This window comes from Antedon mediterranea, chromosome 2, assembly GCF_964355755.1.
Source record: "Antedon mediterranea chromosome 2, ecAntMedi1.1, whole genome shotgun sequence".
Lineage (NCBI taxonomy): Eukaryota > Metazoa > Echinodermata > Crinoidea > Comatulida > Antedonidae > Antedon > Antedon mediterranea.
The window spans coordinates 10,951,279-10,973,943 of NC_092671.1; the positions used below are offsets into that span (position 1 = coordinate 10,951,279).

Sequence of the window (22,665 nt, forward strand, 5' to 3'; positions counted from 1 at the left end):
TGTTTTTTAAACTTTGTATTCAAAATACAAACAATTCATATCAAATATTTCCACAATATAATTTTTAGAAGTTTAAAAACAGATTTTCAATTCAACATATAAAAGGAGATGGAAATATGGTTTTATATATAAAATAATATATCTAAAATGTATATTATTTAATGTAATTGTAATGTATTCAATGATGTAACATCTTAATGATTGCATTGATTAACTTGGCAAGTACAGTGTTTCAAGTTTCTTTGGTTGTGTTACTTATATAAAGAGTACTGCAAGTTTTCCTATATAAAATATATACTGTATGATTGACATAAAATTATCTATTAAATACATCCTTCTAAAAAGTATTACTTTACTATTACTAACTATTATTAGTACACAATAAGTACTGAAACATCAATTGAATCATTTGAAACACTTTGTAAAGTTTGTTTTTAAAAATCTGCCTCACACAATTAATGACTGATTCTATTGTGAACCTGTTTTCCGCTTGAACAATCATCATAAATAAAATAGTTCACATTAAAGCCACAGATCATAAATCTAATTTTAGGTCAAAAACTGCATTTTATGTTAATTTAAATACTATAGGCCTATGGGCTTATTCGATAATTTAGTTTTGTAAAATGGTAAAAATATGAAATACAAGTTGATTTTAATCATTTAAGCAGCTCGCTATAAATACCAGCATGCATTGCACACAGATTAATATTTTTGTTTCGCTTCTGTGATGCACCCACTTTTGATCGATCACAAAGGCAAAACAAATGGAAGTACAGTAACTTTTCAGCGAAAATACTGGGTCTTTCGTTTTGTTTTAACAAATTCTGCTAAACACAGAAAGACAATTAATACAGCAACTAGAAAACGCCAGGCTAGGCCTATAGCTAGAGTACAATGTTCATATGTTTACCAGCTAGGCCTATAAAACTAAGCTCAGCTAGGCTACATACCGTCCATGAGAGGACATTTACAAAATGTCAACATTGTAGGGAAAGTGTCCTAAAAACAATCTAATTAAAGATGTATTATGAAAAAAGTGTGATCTGATCTAAATATAGTAGTGATATGCCCAAATATGGTAGTGATATGACATCATCATGTCCATATATATATTACATCTTTTTGTCACATAAAGTTTGATAATGTAGACAGAGCTTTAGTTAATGAACATCTAACTGTTTGGTAAAGCCCATCTTAAATAATTATTCAAATTACTATAAATAATCTAACTTAATTAGCTAGTAAGCACCTCAGCTCTTAATATAATATTGTGCAATTTAAAATAATGAAAAGCATACAGACCTACTGTATTGCTTTCATGGTATCTTAAACATTGTCTTCATGAAATTCCAATTTCCCATTTGGATGTTTCTGGTCGTCATGGTATTCATCTGAAAGGTAGTCTTCACCTCCTTCCTAAAAACAATAAATTGATACATTTTTATGTTTAATGACATTAATTGAATATTATACGTAGGTGTTAATTGTGGTAAGACAATAATAATAGTTCATTCCTATATAGCACATATAAGCAAGCTCTCAATTTATACACCTGGGTGGACAGAGGCAAATGTAAGTGCCTTGCCTAAGATACAAGCAATGCGGCGAGAGTTGGATTTGAATCACGATCTCACGATCAGTACTCCAATGTCCAACACACTGCGCCACATGCCCTATTTAGAGGGTAAGGTTCATTATGGGGGTCGATAGGTTGATATATTTAGGAGTTAGGTAGATATATTTGGCTTTCTAAGAGGTATTCTTCTAAAACAAAGAAGGGATTATTCTACTGTATACCTAAACTAGACCGTCTAATGATGGTAGACCTAGGGTGGTTTTACTTTTTTACACTTCTTACCTCATAATCATACTCCACCCCACACCTTGCATACTTCTTAAAAGATTCTGGTATACAACAGCAGACAGTTTCCACAACAGGAGATATCAATTTGGGGTTAACATCTTTTGGATCTGTGCGACCTTTATATATGAATACAAAAATGTAATACTATAATTACAAATATTTTATACAAGCAAACATACAGCACAAACACATTATTACATTACGGAGACTTTAAATAACCCACAATATTTCGATAAATTATTAATACATGTAAAATGCATTTACAGTATATTACTACAGTAGAACTACTATTAAGGGGAGCCAAAAAGTGTCACCTGAAGAGAGGCGTCTTCTGAACAGGGTGTCCTAAACAATATGTACAAAATAAATTATTCAATTTACATTATAAAGTTAATGAACTTAATCTTACCAGTAATAAAACTTGTTATTAAGCCAATGATGACAACAGTCAGACAGCCAATGGCACTATACCAAATGTACGAAACGTGATACAAGTCCGCAAACACTGGACTACAAGGAGAAAATGTTTTTATGCTTCCATATGATCTCTTTTTAATACAAATAGAACTGTATCCAGACCCCACTACCAGCCCATCAATATACAAATTTTTGGGCCAAATTGAGCATTATGATGAGTGAAAAATTGCTGTGTGTGCGCAGGCTGTCTATGACTGCTTGTGTTGGAAAACAATATTGATTGGTGTAAAAGACTATTTATCAAATTAGGAAACTGGAAAGGTTATAGAAACAGAAATGCAGGTAATGTGGAAACAGCTATTTCAATCTATTGCGCGAATGAAGGCTTTAGGGCTCACAGTTTTTAAAAAACTGCGCATTATACCAGTATAATTCACGTTTTATTTCCAAAATATATAGCATGTAGAAACAGTTCAGTTTATCAAGTACATTTAGCATGGAATACCATCATCAGACACATGAATTATTATGATTAATATTAATACTGTTTCCCATCTGTTTTTTTAAAGCAGAACTTCTCAAATCTCAAAAACTCATAAAAAGCCACACTGAATGCTAACACAAACATACAGGTATGGCTTACAATGTCATAATCATAAGTATTTTCATTACAGCTGGTCAATTAAAATTCATTGCATATTGTCTCATGGTATACTACTACCAGTATAATGTGTTTTTATTGTTCCCAAGCAATGCAAGTTTAAAAGATGGATATTTTGTCTTACTCTTATACAGTACAAGTAAAAAATAAAATCACTTGTAGAGATTGAAAATTGTTTTTTTTTTTGTGTCAAAGTGAAATAAGTAGGAATACAATCTTTAAAATGTAGTGTATGTTTATAATCGATATTATAAATGTGATGCGATTTGATTTAAACATTTAAACTAAATGTCCGGACAGAAATGCAAAGTTTTTGGAGAAACAAAATTGTATTAAGGTAAATTAGATAATAACCAATAGATGCAATATATATTTATATGTATTTTACACAAGGAGAAATAAAATGCTTATTTAAATGCATGGTGTAGACATAAATATTATTTCAACATCTTATAGCCACAGGTAATTAATTAAAACATCATTATGAATGGTTTATACTCACTCAGGCTCCTCTGTTACTATTGTGTCTGTCAATGTGATTGGTTGCCATGTTGTATATGTCACATTTTGCGTTTCATAGCAGCCCTCAGTTGATGTTGGTAAAGCAGGATTGGTTGGAGGATTAAAGTAAGTACCTACACTTATCCAGATACACATAGCAAAGCCAGACAACAACCCTACCAGTCCACCCTGACAAAAAAAGAAAATGTTATAATTGTCAGCTAAATTACTAAATTTAGGATGTTTTGAATCTATATATTTTGATTAAATTCTGTTAATACTGATAGTTAAAAAATTTTCTAAATTTCACATACTGAAATAATTCTTTAATGGTTACTGTAAATTTGAACTACAGTAGCGACCACTCTCACCTTTGACCTGACCTTAAGCAATAAACCATAGGTGATGTTGATAACAAGATACAATTTGTCACCAAGTCTAAATTTTGAAAAATGTAAAATAGATAAAACGTACCCATTTATTAGAACAAGGAAAGAATAAGCCAAGACTAAAGACACCCAATAAAGGTCCACCAACGACTCCAAGTAAGCTAAGTGCAACCTGCAATACTGGGCCTAGCTTAGATGCTGCAAATGCCAAACATATGGCCATGATTCCATATGCACATGCTGGAAAAATGGGTACATAATACATAAATTAAACAATGATAGAATTATTTATATATAATCAAACATAAATATTTTTGGCAATGTTAAAATGTCAAAACAGTAATGGAAAGAGTACTGTACTATAATATATTTAAAAATTCACACTTGAACACCGCCAGTAAAAATGCGGAGTTGATCCGGAATTGTAAAACCAGAGTCGTACCCGGGACGCAAAAATGCGGAAATGTCGGCCGGTGTAAACGACGTAAAAAGTTACCCAGGTCGCTGAATCACCCGGGTAAGTGATGCGGAATGTATTCAGCGTCAAGTTAACCCTGGACGCACCCGAGATGAACCCATGTTTGCGGTGTAAAACGCTCAGCGTATCTTTACCCGTTTGTTTACTATCCTCGCTCATTATAGTATTTAATTTACATAAAATTAGGATAAGATTGATTTTGTTTATTCGCTTATTTAATAAATAAAACTTATGGTTATTTGTTATTCATTTTTATTTCAAGATATTATTCTTCACGAGTAGACTTCATTTTTGTGTGTATTGCCATAAAACAAAATTGTAGGAGATATAATGAGCAGACCATTACTAGGGTGTCTCTTCATGCGTGAGAGGTCGATATTTCGATTGATCTAGAACATTTACACAGGTTGGTATTTTGCAGTGTAAATAAACGCAACACGTGTCATTCCCGGGTTATGAATCGGGTGTAAAAAGAAAATTTATCCAGACACGACACGGGTTTGTTATAAGCTCGGCGGTGTAAAAGGGGTATTAGAGTTATAAAGCCAATTACAACTACATAAAAAATATATTTTCCTTAGTGTTCAAATTAAACAAAAAAGTACTGACTGCACAAAAACTGGGCTACAGTACTTTCTAGTAAGGGTTTTCTAAATATTGATATCACTATTATGAAGTTGTTTTATACGACGATTATCCAAAGTGTATTATCTTACTGTCTGATTTGTAACTATGGTAATTAATTTAAGAAAGATAAAAAAAGGTTAAATAAAATTGTGAAAAGAGCTGTTAAACTTATAGTCGATATGCCAATCTACCTGGATGAATTATATAGTGATAGATCAATACAGGCTGCTTTGCGTATAATGGGTAATATCAGTATCAGTATCAGTAAACACTTTTGCCAAAAAACTATAGTCCTTCAGAAAGACATCAAATTTGTGGTGAATAAATCTACCTAAAACTTTAGTGACCAGTGTTGCTTTTGTGTCAGACAAAAATCTGGTGTTTTTACTACGTTGGATTGGTTTGATGACATCTTCTAAAGTTACCGCAGCTAGTGAATTAAGACCAGAAGATACAGTACTACATGGAAATAAAATAATAATAATAATGACAGAAAAACTCTGGGAAGGAAACATATTGCACATATAACTATAAATTAATTGTGTTTTAATTTTTTCATATCTAGGGGGTATTTATTTGATTATACATGTTACCATATCACAACCAAAAAAATAAAAGTCTCCCCGAATAAACGGCCCCTAAAAACTCTCCTGAAAAACTCTGGGAAGGAAACATATTGCACATATAACTATAAATTAATTGTGTTTTATTTTTTTCATATCTAGGAGGTATTTATTTGATTATACATGTTACCATATCAGAACCAAAAAAGTCTCCCCCGAATAAACGGCCCCTAAAAACTCTCCTGAACATTAAACGTTTATTTGAGAAAATGTGGTAGTTATTTATATCTTTTATTAGTAAAAAATAAATATGTTTGTTTTAAGTTCAATATATCATGTTTATATACAGTGAAGTAAGTTCAATATATCAAATTGTTATTACAGCCTATTAAAAAAAATACTGGCAATATAAAATTAATTTTTTTTTATGTCTATTGATAAAAATAATTTACCTTAGAGCACCACTAAATATTGCTGCAACAAATATTCCAGCCAATCCGTTAATAAAGCCAAGTTTATCCATGACATAGTATGGAAGAAGCTGAACAAATAAAATGTATATATGCTAGGTTGCACACCATCACCAACATACATTCAATGATGTATGAGATATTGTAACATTCTGCCTATATTATACACTATGAGCACAATAGATGGTAAATGCCTTTATAAATTCCATATTAATCTCATTAACAGTTAATTTTATGTCATTTCTTTCAATATGAATTGTTATGGCAGATGTTCAACTCTCTATACAAAAATGTATTTCTATGTTGGAAAACTGCACATCTAATTATAATCCACAAAAATAAAATTGAAAATTCTAGTTCTTGTGCCAAATTTTGGTACTTTAAAATCAATGTAATAATGTTATAAAATCAAAATACACACCTGATCAGCACTGGTGATATAGCCAGCTTTGATTGGGTCACAATCGGCGTAAACGGCGAAGATGACCAAACCGCACATCATTGTTAAACTTATCAATATAGTTATCAAAGGTAGATTAATGTATAATGACCTACAAAACAATAAAGTAATTATTATACTAATGAGAAAATATTGACATATGAGAAAATTGACATTAACCCCTACAGACTCATGGTAAATGTTTCTAATGACGTGAATGGAAATTAAATGATTTTATAAGTCGAGTTTCAACTTTTGAACTGTAAAGCTAAAGTACCTCTCATTTGAATATGATGAATATAAAAAAAGCCTGAGCCTATCCTAGGCATAACCCACAATCTTCAAATGCTGCATCAATTTTTACTTTTTAACAATTTTATTAAATAGAAATAAAAATAACAAAATAAGTAAAAAAAAAAACAATTTAAATTTCATTTTAATTTGTGGAAATGAACAAACAATTACTTAATATCGGTTATCTTTGATAAATTGATATTACCAATAAATTATCAAACAATTTCAAAATAATTTGTATTCGTTAACGCAAATATATATTTTCAGTAATGATAATTAGCCATGACGTACATTTGAGCGTCCTTTAATGTTGGACAGCTGAGATAACGTTGGACTGACGCCTGATTACATCCGTATGTACCTAACCATGTAAAAGTACCACCGATAATCAGATTCCAAACTGTATGTCGATTTCTTGGATCAACGCTAAAGCTGTGAAAATAATAAGATTACTATAATTGAACAATGAATTTTAATAATTATACTATAGTGATATGAAATACAATGAAGTAATACACATTAATCCAAAGTTTATTGTACATAGGTGTGGCTATAATATTTGCATATTCTAATCTAAAATAACTGTGGTTAGTTTAGTTGTACAATAGTTCTAAGTTCACATCCTGGTAATGTCAACATTTTTTCTCAAAAACCAATTCCACATTGTAACACTTTACACATTTTTGTAGAGCTATTTATGAATATGTTTGTTTTGTAAACACATTATTTTAAGCCAGTGATTAAACTCATTATGTCCCTATTCATTATATGAAATCTGTTTATTAGAGTTCCTAATTTTGTATTATTTATATTTTTGTTTTGAGGAGGCTATTCACTACAAGCTATGCTTTCATTTAGGCTCCTCCACTTAAAGCTTGGTTCCCACTAGAAAGAACGTAACGCAAGGACGTAAACGCAACGCAAGCGTTTTAACCAATGACAAGCGAAGTAGGCCATCGCTTAATTGTGATTGGTCGATTCACTTGCGTTGCGTTACGTCCTTGTGTTGCATCGTTAGTGGGAACCACGCTTTAAGTTATTAGTGAAAGTGAAATAAAATGAAAATCTTGTAATGATTATATGAGGATGCAATTCACAATTAAAATATTGTTCTAATTATAAATTCAATTAGATGCATACTCCCAAGTATTGATTCTGCCATTCTGCTTGTTGATTTCCCAGATATTCCCAAATCCATCAAGAGCAACCGCAGCTTGAATTACAATCGTTAATAGACCAACGAACATGATGCAAGATTGAAACACGTCCGTCCATATCACGGCTTTTAAACCACCCTATGTAGAAAAGAGAAAACACATTGAAAATCTGAAATTAACACAATTTATAATACAGGCATGTGCATCATCTTAATTATCTTATCTTCTAAAGTGGGCACTGTAAACAACATATTTTTTTTTTTACCATAGTAAATGAGGGTGATCCATCCAGCAATTGCTGATCATTAGGGACCCTCAGAGCTTCACAAGACAAACATATACACAAGTCTTATTACAAGTTATTGGGAGTGGAGTTGTAATTGAGTCCTTAGAAAAATCCTGACATGTGATGGACTTGAACCCAGGACCCTTGGAGTGGTAGCCAAGCATCATAACCACCAAGCCACAACTCCACTCATTCTGTTTATATTTAGGGTGGTAGAACACGTTTCCTAATTAAGGCTTAAAACTGTTATTAGGTGCAGTGTACACAATTAAAGAGCCCACTACATTATTCAGAAAGATTTGAGTTAGCGGTATTCTGAGACATTTTATCCCCCGGTAATTTATCACTGTGTTCGGCTAACAATCCTACTAGTAAAATCACTTTGTTAGGGAAACTAGAAGAATGAACCATGTCTCCAATGCTATTGAAAGCAAAAATATAATTTTTATTTTAAATATATTGGATTGTCACTAAAAAGTCCAACAGTGATAAAAATTGATATTTTTTCAGAATCGACATCCATAATCAATAACAATCAATACAAAAAATAAATACAGTATAAAATTCAGATACCAAACAACCTAGCAGTGCAGTACTAGTTTATTCCAAGTTAAACATAGTTTAAATGTTAGAAAGGAATGAACTCTAATAAAGGAAGGAAGATCACCATTTTTAGTATCAATATGTTTATAAAATATTAATAAATTAATGCATAAATAAATGCAACATATGACATTCCACTGTATACTTACCAAAGATGTATAAAATGTGCATACTAAACCAATACCAGCAATAGAACCATATAAACTCAAACCAGTTACTAAAATAGAAAAACATATTCATTATCATTATATCTCTTAGGCATGGCTTCTAATCTTTACAACACTATCATAAAAAACCATTGAATTCTTTACTCCATGGCGTGAGTAATTAGATTTGCTCACAAAAGAAAATTATTAACGACCATGGGTGGTTAGGTATCAGTTCTTTGCAGTAGACTACTAACAACAAAGTAACCCTTGGGAGGAATGCTAATAGTGAAATACAGTTAAGTTCATGCTGAGTTCCTTGAACAATATGGTAATTAAGTCACTTAGTTTATATTATAAACTAAGTACACTGATGATATTGATGTTAATACAAATTTCATCCTAGATTTATAATTAATTTTCAATCACAATATAATGTGGCATGCCCTTTAATAAATTATCAATAAAATACTGTATACTTAGTATAGGATTTCTGCATATCTAGCAGAAGATTCTGGGTTTGAATATATTGGTTTTTCAGATTCCTTCATCTTCACTATTTACAAATTAATAAAGTAAATTCCACTTTATCACTGGGAAGTTTATAATAGATAAAAAAATCATTAAAAAGATTGTTTTTTAATTAAGAACACAATCTAGACTGAGAAATGAAGATAACTTAGGCCAACCTACCAGCATTCAAAGCAAGAGCTGGTGCATAAAGTACAACAGACATATACATCACCTATCATTGAAAAGAAACATTTGTTAGAGTTTCATTTTAGGCAGTGTTTCCGCAGTCCAAAATTAACCGATAAAAATTAACAGATGAACTGCCTGTGAAAACAGGGTTTAACCGATTCCACTCGAGAAAAATTAACCGATAATTATCTCATTCAAATCGGATAATTATCGGAAATGTGATAATTTTAAGCTTTGCAATGCACTTGTGATGTCACAGCGATATCCTTAATCTCGCGATGTTTCTGAAATCATATGTACATCCCTAATACATTGTTAAAATATGGTCCCCGGTCAAGTTGTCCTTTAAAGGGAAAATCTAGAATAAGACATTACAATATTTTTTTAATCCATCAATTAAAAAAAGAGTGCAGCACCAAAACTAATAATTCATAAATTATGTTTTATTTTTAACTAAATGTGATAATTTTAATACATTCAATTTTAATATAAAAAATAAATATCGTTAAATAGTATATTGCTCTGTGCTTTAATTAATTACAGGTTCTTAATATTAATAAGAATCTAAATTAAGTATTTACCATGTAGATTATAAATGCTGATGTCCCAATGACACGAACCCAAATACTAAATCGCAATTCAAGATACTGAAAAATAAAAGAAATATCATTATCATAGATTAATCTTAATAATTCTTATAAAATCAAATAGGCCTAAGCCTAGGTACAACAAGGGTAATTTGAAGTCAAAATATAAATATCTTAAAATAAGATTAAGATTTAGAATGTAATGTTTATTTTATTATTTAAACATATGTGGTTCCCGTTGGGGAGGGGGAGGTGGTGGCCTGAATATATGTTGCTTTAAATACTCACCTCCTTCACCCAATCAATTTGGTTTACGATAAAATCGGTTGCATCTAAAATCGGTCGCGTTTGAAATCGGTCGCGTTTGAAATCGGTCGCGATAAAATCAACTTCCGGTATTTTGTATGGCGCGCCGCTAGAGCTATACGTTTGATGATATCGGTCGCGTTTGAAATCGGTCGCATTTGAATCGGTTGCGCTATTTTGTATGGAGCGAGATGTATGCTAGCGGGATATACATTTTCTTCGTTTATATAGATTTAATTGATATTTTTTAGGAACTAGATTATTTATGTGGATATTTTCTATTTTGGTTAATAAATATTTATTATCTTTTTTTTTTTTTTATTTCACAGGTCTCGGAGAAGGACTGTGTCTTTTCAAAATGGCCATTTCTATACACGTTTAAATATTTTATTAGGCATATAATAATTTACCTCTATTTTATTATGTACTGTTATTAATATATTATATAGAGAATATACGTCTGCATCTTTATGCAAACAATTACGTAAAAGAGAACAATTTATTTAAAAACAATAATTGTTAAATGATGTATAGCCCGTAAAGCCAGCGTATCTATTTTTATACTTATGCATACTGTGGCAGATATATCATATCCATGTTGTTAACAACTTACTATTGGATCACCTTATTTTTTAATTTCTATTTTATTTATGTCTGTACGTTTGTAGGATAATATTAAGTATAGGCCTATAATGATTATTGTTGAGGCAAATCACGTGTATATTTTTATTTCTAATGTTTACAATAGGCCTAAAATAGTTTCTAGTAAAAAGGATTATTATATGCGGATCATTAAAAGGCGAGTTAATGAAATAAACCCCGAAATATAATAGACCATAATTTCGTGGATGCGCCTTCTATGATCGTGCAGACGTTAACTGCACGTTATTTTGCCGACGGGGATTCCCTTTTTAAAAAAAACATGCACTAGTGTGTCAAATCATGGACAAAACACGTACAATCGTTGTCCATGGCCAGGTAAAGATGAGGTATAGGCCTATTACTAATAAATAACCATACGTAAACATCAATAAGCCTCCTGCACGTGTTTTTGTGAAACCTAGTTCCATGGTGCAACGATGTATATAATTTACGTATATACGTCGGCGATACTATAGTTTTTAATTTGAATATCTTTTATTTCTTCATTTATAATAATCACTTAAGTACCACTTAGTGTCTCACATCTGTACGCCGTTCGTAAATCTGAATGTTTAAATATCCGTGCAAGATTAATAATAATAATATTTATTCGGTCATCAATGTGAAAATAACCAGGAATGAGAATAGGCTAAAGCCCAAACAGATTCTGCACTCACTCCATACAATACAATCAGTTGAAATTGTTTGTGAATCTTTTATGTCATTTGGTATTTGCTCCCATAGTCTAGGAAAGGAAACAAATACAGAATTATGAAAAGTATTGCCTTTCGAATTCCAACGTAAAAGCCTACCCGGACATTTTTCACTAGTTTTAATATACTCATTGAAAGAATGGGGACAGTAACCTTTCAACACCTTAAATCCTAATGAAAGTCTATGTAATTTAAACAAGTCATCAATAGATAATAATTCAAGCACTTTCAACCTATGAAAATAAGATGTGTCCCAGGAACCTTCCTTTCTAAACATTATTATCCTTGTTGCTTTCCTTTGTATACTTTCTATTCTATTAATATTTGATTTCTCAAATGGTGCCCACATTGAACAACAGTAGGTAATCACTGGAAGTAATAGAGCTTTGTATAAGTTCAACATAGCTAACCAGGACATATTTTTACTACATTTTGAAATGAAACCAAGCAATCTGCTTGCTTTACAACATATATAATTAACTTGTGTATGACAAGACAACGAACTATTTACATAAACACCTAGAAATTTGAATTCTGTAACTTTAGGAATATTGTCTGATTCTATGGTATAATCCCAGTTAACTATCTCTTTACATCTTGTAACATGCATTACGGCGCATTTGACAGGATTTAAGGGAAGTTTGTTTACATTTGCCCATTTAGCAATTAAATCTAAATCCTTTTGAAGCAATTTACAATCATTATTGTTATAAATAGGACGTGATAATGTGTGATCATCAGCAAATTGAAAAAGAAATATTATTTACAATATCACTTACATAAATCAAAAATAAAAGAGGGCCCAAAACTGACCCTTGTGGTACCCCTGAAGTAACATTTACCCACTCTGACTTTTCTCCTCTGTAAATAACCCTTTGGCGTCTATTTGAAAGAAAATCTGTAATCCATGCATTAGTGTTTCCACCAATGCCACAGTTATTAAGTTTCTTAATTAATCTTTTATGAGACACCTTATCAAATGCAGACGAAAAATCAAGAAAAATAATATCAATATTTTTACAGCCTTTAAGTTCTAAGCTCTGTGCCCATGAATGAAAAACCTTTGAAAGTAAAAGTTCAGTACTATACATTTGTCTAAACCCAAACTGATTTTCTGAAAGGATATTATTATATTCTAGATATTCCCTTAAGCGATAACAAAGCAATTTCTCAATAATCTTACAAATTATGGGAGTTAAGGACACTGGACGATAGCTTTTCATTTCGTCTTTGGGTTTTCCATTTCTTTTGAAAATAGGTACAACATTTGCATCCTTCCATTGTTTTGGTAAAATACCTTTTTGTACAGTTAAATGAAAGAATGTACATAAAACATTATCCAATTGTGCCTTACATGACTTTAAGAATATTGGAAGCAAACAATCAGGTCCTGGTGATTTGGATACATTTAACTGTGAGAGGGCATAAAATACCTCAGGCATCACAAAGGGTTCACATTCAAAGTTGGTAAGACAATCTATTGTATCCAAATCACAATGCTGATCATTATCTATGCAAAAGTTGTTTACAAATTGTGTATTGAAAAGATTAGCCAACACCTTAGCATCAGATACCATTGTGTTATTTATCTTAAAGCTAATAACATCTGAGTCATTTTTTATAGACCTTATATACGCCCAGAATTGTTTTATATCAGTTGTAGCTTTGTTTGAAATATTTACAACATAATCCCGATGGCTACAATATATTGACTTTTTTAATTCCCTGCTACAAGATTTGAATTTATTTATGCTTTCTTCAGTTCCTACTTGTTTAGCAATTTTGTACAACTTTCTTTTCTTTGTGCAAAGCTTTTTGATTTCTGGAGTTATCCAGGGAAAAGATTTCGATTTTTTACATTTCCTAGTTGGTACAGATTTTGAAATTGCAAAATTGATAGTACTAGAAATACTTTCCCATATATCACTAATATTATTATATTGGAAACAATTCTCCCAATTAAAATTATCTAATATAGTCTGCATTTTTGAAAAATCAGCCTTTTTAAGAGCATATACAATTTTAGTTATGTCCTTAGCACGTTTATATGAAACTTTAACAGAGATCTCAACTGCTTCATGATCACATGATTCAAAATTATAAATTGTACGACATTTTTCAATCAGTAGTGGATTAGAAACAAATACTAAATCTAAGAAATGTCCTTTACTATCACGTGTAATATACGATGGTTGTTTTAAGACTTGAACTAACCCAGTAGAGTTTGTTGCATCTAATAGACCATTCGCTAGGCTAGTTAAACCACTACTTTTATCTACCTGTATATCATTCCATTCAATATGTATATTAAAATTACCAATAAGCGAAACCCATTTGTACTGAGTCATTTTTATTTAAACTTTTTCTAAATTTGTGTATAAAGCATTTGTGTATTGAATATTGGAAGATGGTGGTCTGTAATATACACCTATAAGAATTTTTCCAATACCAGTGTAACACTCTAACCACAATAACTCCAGTATATTATCATTTAGTTCATGACACTCAGATGGTTGTAATGATGTTTTTACAGCAATAAGTACTCCCCCACCATGTGAGTTTCTATCCTTTCTAAAAACTATATAATCGTTATTAAATAGTTGACTATCATAAATGGAATTGTCAAGCCATGTTTCTGTCATAGATATAATATCATAAAATGAAGAATTAAATCGAGAATTTATATCATGCAACTTATTTTTAACACTTCTTACATTGCAATAGAATATATTTAGCTTGTTTTTACTATCAGAACCTAATTTTGAATCTATCATAAAATCACTTTGGTTTACATTATTACTTAAACTATTATCATAAGTACATTCAGCATTAATTTTAGCATTAGAGAATCGTGTCCACCTTTATTATCCATCCATTATTATTCTCACATCTAGGCCTATCATTGTACATCATAGTCCTACTGTATAGGCCCGGTAGATTGATTTATGAAGGTATATTTAATATTTTATTAGAATTATCCTAAAACCATGCTCACGTATTAAGAGTGGCGGATATCGAACGTAAAAATCATTGTCATACATCATCTTTCTTTATTGCATAAACCTCATTGAGCTGGTATCCACTTGCAGGTACAGAACTAGTTTCGTAGTTAACTGTGATTAAAAAATACGCAATAGGCGCGTCTACTTGTTCAATATTAAATTATTTCAACATTTTCAAAACTTTAAACAGTGGCATGCTAATCTTTTCAAAAACTTAAACAATATTCAATAACACTTTTTAAAACGATTTTCTAAACGAACATATTACAATTATTCATTGACACCTGTAAGATAAAATGAAAACACAAATTATTTATAAATAATGAGATTAATATTTATATTTACTGTACTTAAAAAATAATAACGATCGAGGTAAAAAAAATGTTAATAGTATAATTCTATATTCAAAACTAAATACTAAAAACATAGCGTTTTCATTAAAAATGTATCTAGTGCGTCCCATGCAAAATAGCGTGACCGATTTCAAACGCAACCGATTTTAAACGCGACCGATATCATTAAACGTATAGCTCTAGCGGCGCGCCATACAAAATACTGGAAGATGATTTTATCGCGACCGATTTCAGACGCGACCGATTTCATCTGACACCATCAATTTAAATAAGTCTAGGCCTAGGCTAGGCCCTAGTACTAAACTAGCCTAGGCTAGTCCCGGCCTAGATTGACAGATACTTCTTTACAATTTTTTGTACAATTTTAAAATTAAGTGTTTATGACTGTCCATACCTCATACACACTTGTAAGCCTAAGTCGATAAAATACAGGTACATAGCAATGTGCGGAAATCATTGTCATTAGAGGATATGAAAAAACTACAACCCAGAATTCTGTTCCGAAACTATAACATTCAGCAGGCGTACCAAGCAAAGCAATAGCCGACATCCAGCTAGCTAGCAAGGAGAACCCGACGGGAACGAAGCGCATTGACCGGTCTCCCATCAGAAATGTTTGAGTGGTTTGCTGTCCCCCGTCTTTAAATCCATAGTATATGCCAATAATAGCAGAAATAACCAAAACAAGTGAGAATACGATATAATCGACGACCGTAAAGCTCGCTACCTCTCCTGTTTCACTGGAAGACATTTTTTTCTGAGGAAAAACTGTAGGCCTACGGCTACGTACGGTACTCACACACGTGCAGTTGTCTCTGTTTTGTGTTTGAGCAAAGAATATATATCACAAGAATGAGTAATCCGCGATTTTCCCTGTAACAATAATATTGTCCATGTGGTAGGGCGCCGCCATAAGTGTGGATGTATCTGGGATGTATACAATTTTTTGTGACGGTTTCACTAATCAAATGCTGGACCACCGGTAGTATTTTCATGATAAAAAATGTTATCAACTACATGCCAACATCATGCTAAATACTATTTGGATATTTAATTGTTCGTTTTATGCCATTTATTTAGTAAAAACTGCCGTATAAACAGTTTTCTTTATAAACCGGGCGCTACGATAGCGTGACCGGACGTGTTGGTGTTTACGCGTTTTCACGAAGGATAGTTTAATAATATTCCTATATTTAACTTGTTTCTGGTAAAACAAATAAATGTTAATGACATTTAACATTTTGTCCTATTAATCATGTATTTTATACTAATTTATATCATAAAAACAATACTTAATTTACCGGGCGTAGAGTAGTACACGGCAATGGTAAAGAATAGGCCGTGCTAAGTAACGATTTGTTGATTTTTGGTGTTGCTGTGTTAAGCCTTTTTTGTGAACTAACTTAGCATGTTAGTAAATAATTGTCTGTAAAAGTGAATGTGTTAATAAATATACAAATAATGAATGTTTATGAGTGCAATGGTACAAATAATAGCACGAGGTGAATGATGAAAGGTTATATCAACGAGGCAAAGCCGAGTTGATATAACCTTTCATCATTCACCAAGTGCCATTATTTGTACCATTACACGAATACAAAACATTCATTATTTGTTTTATATAACATCTAAATAACAAACAAAAATGTTTCAAAAAGTACTATTTAACGATCGTTGAATAGTGCGTACTATTGCACGCCATGTGACCCACATTCGTCCAATCAAATGACAGGAATTTATATAGGTGTTATATAATATGTATTATAAAATAGTTTACAATTGCAAAAACTATTATCATAATTCTATTTAATGTGACATGTATAATATCTATTAAATGAAGTCTTATTTAGTATGTATACATCCGCCCTTATGAGGGCGGGCATCATTCTCTGGAGCTCTCTGTTACAAATTTCTCATGCAAAAATATAAAATATAAATATATTCTTTGGTTTGAGTGTTTTTTTTTTATTTTTAAAGCGCCCTCTTTACTTCCGATCGATACCATAATATGGAGTGGTCCCACTAAATACTCGAAAAGAAGAATTTTGGGTTGTGTAACCTTCTTTAAACACTTCTGCAAAATTTCGAAATGACATTCGAAAATTCACATAATTTACAGCATTCGTTTCGAAATTTTGCAAAAGTAATCTCGAAAAGAAGTGTCTTAAATTAAGCCTTATAAAGTTTAGGCCTAGGAATATAACTATATTTATATTTTTTATTTTATTATGTTTTTTTTTTTTTTCTTCTTTTATTTCTTATACAAAACCTATATATAAATACTCAGACTCTGTAAGTAGTTTAATTTGTACAATTTGTTTAACTAGTTTTAAAAAATCAATAATTCCTTACACATAATTTGCAAAGAGCATCTAGGCCTACTTATAATCAGTTGTGAATTCTTGAATGTTCTATGGAATGATTATTAAAGCAATAATATTTTTACTTACATTTTATTATTCGTCAAAATTAACTTATTCGTTGTAAATTAGAAGTTATTATATTTTTGTAATTCTTAATTAGGCCCTACTTGTATTGTCACGTTTTCTTTGCTTCTCATTCAAGGGATTGTTAGGCAATTATTTCTGACATGGCGATCTATATAAAACATCCCTTTTCGTGTAATATGTAAAAAAAAAAAAGAAATTTATATCATAATTAACATGGATATATTTTTAACGCGTTGATCAGATCAAACAATTTCTTAACGTAATCCGGATGATTGTTAATATAACTTACACCTGGATTACGTTAAATTAAAGTATGAGACAATGAATATTACAGCATAATTGGATCACAGAGAGATTATAGCAGAATATACTTCTTGACGATTTACTTTTATTGGCAAATCTCTGGTGTTCTATTCAGTTACAAGTCTCTTGCTGAGCCGCCTCTGCAGTGGGTTCATTAGTTTTCTGTCGAATTATACTAAATCACTTTTTCAGACATACACCCTACTTTTATTCCCCTATAATGTTATGTTTGAAGTAATAGGCCTAAGAATAAAAAATAATATGTTAGTTAACTGGTGCTGCTCGTTTATTTTATTGTTTTTTTATGATGTAGGCCTATTGTGTGTTTCTTATTTTGTTGATGTTATCTTAAGCTATCTTGTTTAAACATTTTAAATATTTTAAGTAGGGCCTACCTTTTAATAATGAAAGAAGAAATTGTCACAATTCAGTTTTTTATGTGAAGATGATTTTAATAAAATATATACCATTATGAATGAATGAATTCACAATTTAGTTATTACAAAATCAGCAAACATTTAAGTGGGACGGTTATGGACCAATGGCCCAACACAAGTGGGAACCTCGTAGGCCTACTCATACTCGTACTCATCTTATTTTGTGTTTCTGTGAGGGTGACAAGAAACAAAGACAATATCACGACGCATGCGTACATGCAGGCAAGGAACATTGGTAAATGTAAATGTAAATTGGGGAATAACCTGCGACTTGTACTTACTGGGCTAAATTGCGCACAGGTGTGGATGACACATACCACAACGTTCTACTCCCCTAAGGGTCCCTTCTTCGCCAAGTGCTGCCATCATGGGGTGGTACATTTTGGTGAGGGAGGGGGGATCCAATGGTAATTTTTTAAAGAGATATTTTTATGTGCAGGCACGAATTTAGTGGGAAGAGGGACATGGTTGTTCTCGGGATTTTCCAACCGGACATTTCCCAACGGTATTTTTCACCCGCGTGATGTTTATCCCGTAGATTACGGTATCACATTACACTAAAATTAGCATGCACGTCGTCTTAAAACTATACAAAAAAAATACATTTTAATCATTTTAATTATTGTTAAGAGGTGTGGAATAAAAACTTTTGGGGCTACTTTGGTTGTGTTGGAGTAGGTCTATTGCGCAGTGTAATGGCGGCCAATATTTATAGGTTTCCATGGGGATGTAAAAAAATAAATAGAATTGCCCGCAGCATCCAATATTATTGACTACTTCGTGTGGAATTACGACTTAATAACAAAGAAAACAAACTAGAAGAATATAAATAACACAATTCTGTCATTCAAGACGCATTCGCCGTTCGACAAAGTAAGCCTTAAGTTTGTTTGCCTTTTTCAAGCAAAACGTAAGTACCATCCTTGTTTGTTGGTTTACTATTTTTAAATTACAGTTTTATTAAAGAACAAGCAATAACCAAATATATTATAGAATACTGAACACTGTCAAAGTACGTTTTTTTAAATCAATTTATATCGTTCTTTTATTAGTCATTTTGTTACTTATTTTATATATTTAAATTAATTTTGTTTTAAATGTAAAAACGAATGCAAATGTGGTTTTAAAAACATCAAAATCAATATTTTATGTATACAGTATAAGCAAATGGTTTTTATTAACTACTTTTAACGTTGTAATATATGAGAAGAAAATATGCTTTGAAAAATATTTATAACAAAGGTGGGACGAACCCATATACAAGACAAAAAAAAAGATTTCAACAATTGCTCAGAACTTCGGTAAACTTTAGATAGCGTCATGTCACGTCAGAACCACGGTGATGTTACCAAACTGTTCCTTGTGTTAATTCATTTTCAAAGCTTAGTCCGACTATGTGAAAAACCTCACTAACAATATGCAATTCACCATCTATTTTGTATATATCTCTTAAAAACACACATTTTTATTTTTAAAAAAAGGTAATGTTCATCACCTGTTCTTGTAAGACTCTTCGTCAAGGCGCTATAAAAATTATTTATAATGCTAATATAGAATAAATATATATATATATATATATATATATATATATATATATATATATATATATATATATATATATATATAAATATATAGAATAAATTTAATTAAGGTTTCTGTATATATATATTTTGTTCTCTCTTGTTATTTATATTGTTATTTTAAAATGTGTAATGTATTACTGAAAGTTGATCACGGCCTTGTAGAAGAACACCTTTGTGGTGACAAACATTTCCGTGTTAAAATATAAAGCATTTATTATTATTATTGTTAAAATACAATATTATAAGAAAAAAGTATTAGTAGATAAAAAAGGTTTTATTAAATGATTAGAATAGACTGATTATTAAATTACCTCACCTAATATTCGAGGTTGTTATAAAGTTACATGAAGTTGAATTATATATTTATTAATTACAATATAGTTTGATAACGGATTTATTGACGATATTGTTAGATTTAGTACATTTTATTGTAAGTACGTTTATTGTATTTTTATATAGTTTTCTACATGTTGGAATAAAGCTTCAGAAGCCATATATATTTCCCTCAGCTTGCGCTTCGGGAAATATAATATTCCCTCGAGCAAAATATAATTCCCTCGGGGATGTCAAATATTTCACCTCTAACCAGGCAATATAATAATAATAATATCCTCTGTTGACTTCTTTCTTTTAAATTAGAAAAATATGGAAAACGAAAGCAGTTACTTCGAAGAAGACTGGGATGCAATGATTGAACCATTGTTGTATACAGACATGGAAAGGTATGTGATATACTGCATTCTGCCGATCATTGTCATCGTTGGAATTGTTGGCAACTTATCCACCGTCATCATCCTCACCACAAATGCAAACATGCGTAACTCCCTCAATATTTACTTGACAAATCTTGCTATTGCCGATAGTCTGTTTCTAGTCGTCGCTCCGGTATTTTCATGGGTTGCCATAAGCCAAACACCATTGCATGTATTCTATGATAACGGCGGTTATTCTGCGGAATACTGTAAGTTCAACACGCTCATAGTTGATTCCACGTATATGGTATCGGCAACCTTGATACTGGCTATTTCTGTCGAGCGATTTTTAGCGATCACCAAGCCGTTGAAATATCGTTCGTACGTGTCCAAGAAGCGCACTGTGAAAATATGCGTCGCAATATGGATTCTCTCATTCGCGTACCAAATTCGAAATGTTGTAACAGGTGGAACATATGAGTATTCATATCCTTGGCCTGATATGTGGAACGGTGTTCCGAACACTTCGTCCTCTTGCATACTGTGTAGTTACGACTTTAGTGACGAAACATGTAAAATCTTGTACTATTTCAACGAAGCGGAGTACGTGTTATATTTAACATTTCTTACATTAATGATACCACTGTACGGTATGATAGGCTGCTCTCTTTTCAAACCTTGTTCAAAGAAAACGGAAATCGCCGCAGCGGCAAACCGCACTAACTTCGAACGGAAAGCATTGACAACGGCTACAATCACGGTAGTCATATACGTTATTCTCACAGCTCCGATAAATTGTATCTACATGTACGCTTTCAGAGGCGGTACAAATTGGGATCTCATTTCAAAGTTTTCGAGCGTCTTCAGGTACTTGGCGTTTGTTAATTCTTCGATAAATCCCATAATCTATAACATATCGAACGAAACGTACCGAAAGGCATTTCTCAAATTATATGGATTTTCTTCAGGAACGGCACCACAAAAAGCGAATGTCCAAAATCCTTCTCGGAAATATGTTTCAACGATTAGCACTAAATGTTGAAACAGGCCGACGAATACATCTACGGCAGATCTGGCTACGGTAATCAGTTTCGTCAATGAACACTTGAAGCTTTCTTGATACCATTGGCAGCTATGAATCTATAACGATACGAATTCGATTCTTCGACACAGTTTTTAAACTTTGCAAACAGGTAAACCTGGTTAGATTGCTACTATTCTGATATTTTCATCTCAACAATTAATATAAACGATATTCAAATCGTGTTTTTAACTTGTTGTTGTAAAACACTTTCTTTTAGAACACATATTTAAATTATAGCACTTTATGATTGGCACAAATTTACAAACTTTTTCAATTGTATCTCTACAGTTACGATATTAATAATATTATTAAAGATATTTTCACCCTGAAAAAACGGGGTTTTTAAACATTTGTTTGGAATATGCTATTTTAATATTACATACTAGTTTAACTTTATAGGTGAAACCATTCTTTATTTCTACGGAAGTGAATAACATTATCAAAACTATTGAATGCAATTGACGTTTGGAACAGATTTAATAATGGAACTACAAAATGGCCTATTCTTCATTGTTTATGTCTTTGGCGGACAATACACCTTTAATATAGATTTTACTATGTATACAATTGTATTGCTAACTAAATGCGTGTTATTTTCTGTTATTATGAACGAATACGATGGTATACTGTAATGCTCACGATGTACATTCTTCATCAAACTCAGCCCATTTATCGATTGATATTCAAACACACCAATTGAACTCTCAGTTTATATGAAATGTTTTTATTTCAATGTAGACGTTTATAAGGCAGTCATTGCAATAGACAGTGTGTATTACCCAACACATTTATTTAGCAAGGTTGAATGTGACAAAACCTAGTTACTGCAGTAAAATAATGTTGACACGGATACACCCAATGTATACAGAATGTAGAAAGATAAATATAAGTACAACTTGAATGTAAAGCTTGG

General features: G+C 31.5%; 2 protein-coding genes across 2 annotated transcripts; one reads left to right on the forward strand and one right to left on the reverse strand.

Annotated features, from left to right (window-relative positions):
* Window positions 1-55: 55 nt before the first annotated feature.
* On the reverse strand, window positions 56-15,966 carry LOC140040386 (sodium-coupled monocarboxylate transporter 1-like). The gene is made up of 14 exons (XM_072086285.1): window positions 15,598-15,966; window positions 10,182-10,247; window positions 9,592-9,643; window positions 8,902-8,969; window positions 7,847-8,001; window positions 6,998-7,138; window positions 6,395-6,524; window positions 5,956-6,044; window positions 5,272-5,399; window positions 3,921-4,075; window positions 3,448-3,635; window positions 2,277-2,377; window positions 1,862-1,983; window positions 56-1,419 (listed from the first exon to the last, which is right to left on the reverse strand). Exons 1-14 carry the CDS (start codon window positions 15,952-15,954, stop codon window positions 1,330-1,332), a joined length of 1,842 nt encoding a protein of 613 aa, XP_071942386.1. The 5' UTR covers window positions 15,955-15,966; the 3' UTR covers window positions 56-1,329.
* A 4,655-nt stretch (window positions 15,967-20,621) lies between these two features.
* LOC140039270 (neuropeptides capa receptor-like) lies at window positions 20,622-21,710 on the forward strand. The gene has a single exon (XM_072084875.1). The coding sequence runs from the start codon at window positions 20,622-20,624 to the stop codon at window positions 21,708-21,710; it is 1,089 nt and encodes a 362-aa protein (XP_071940976.1).
* The last annotated feature ends 955 nt before the right edge of the window (window positions 21,711-22,665 follow it).

Excerpts from the sequence above, each read along its gene's own strand:
- LOC140040386 (XM_072086285.1), bottom strand. The coding sequence starts at position 15,954 with ATGTCTTCCAGTGAAACAGGAGAGGTAGCGAGCTTTACGGTCGTCGAT. Across the intron at positions 8,002-8,901 it reads GCACATTTTATACATCTTTG|GGTGGTTTAAAAGCCGTGAT; the intron begins GTAAGTATACAG and ends TTTTCTACATAG. Across the intron at positions 6,525-6,997 it reads ACATTAAAGGACGCTCAAAT|GTCATTATACATTAATCTAC; the intron begins GTACGTCATGGC and ends ATTGTTTTGTAG.
- LOC140039270 (XM_072084875.1), top strand. The coding sequence starts at position 20,622 with ATGGAAAACGAAAGCAGTTACTTCGAAGAAGACTGGGATGCAATGATT.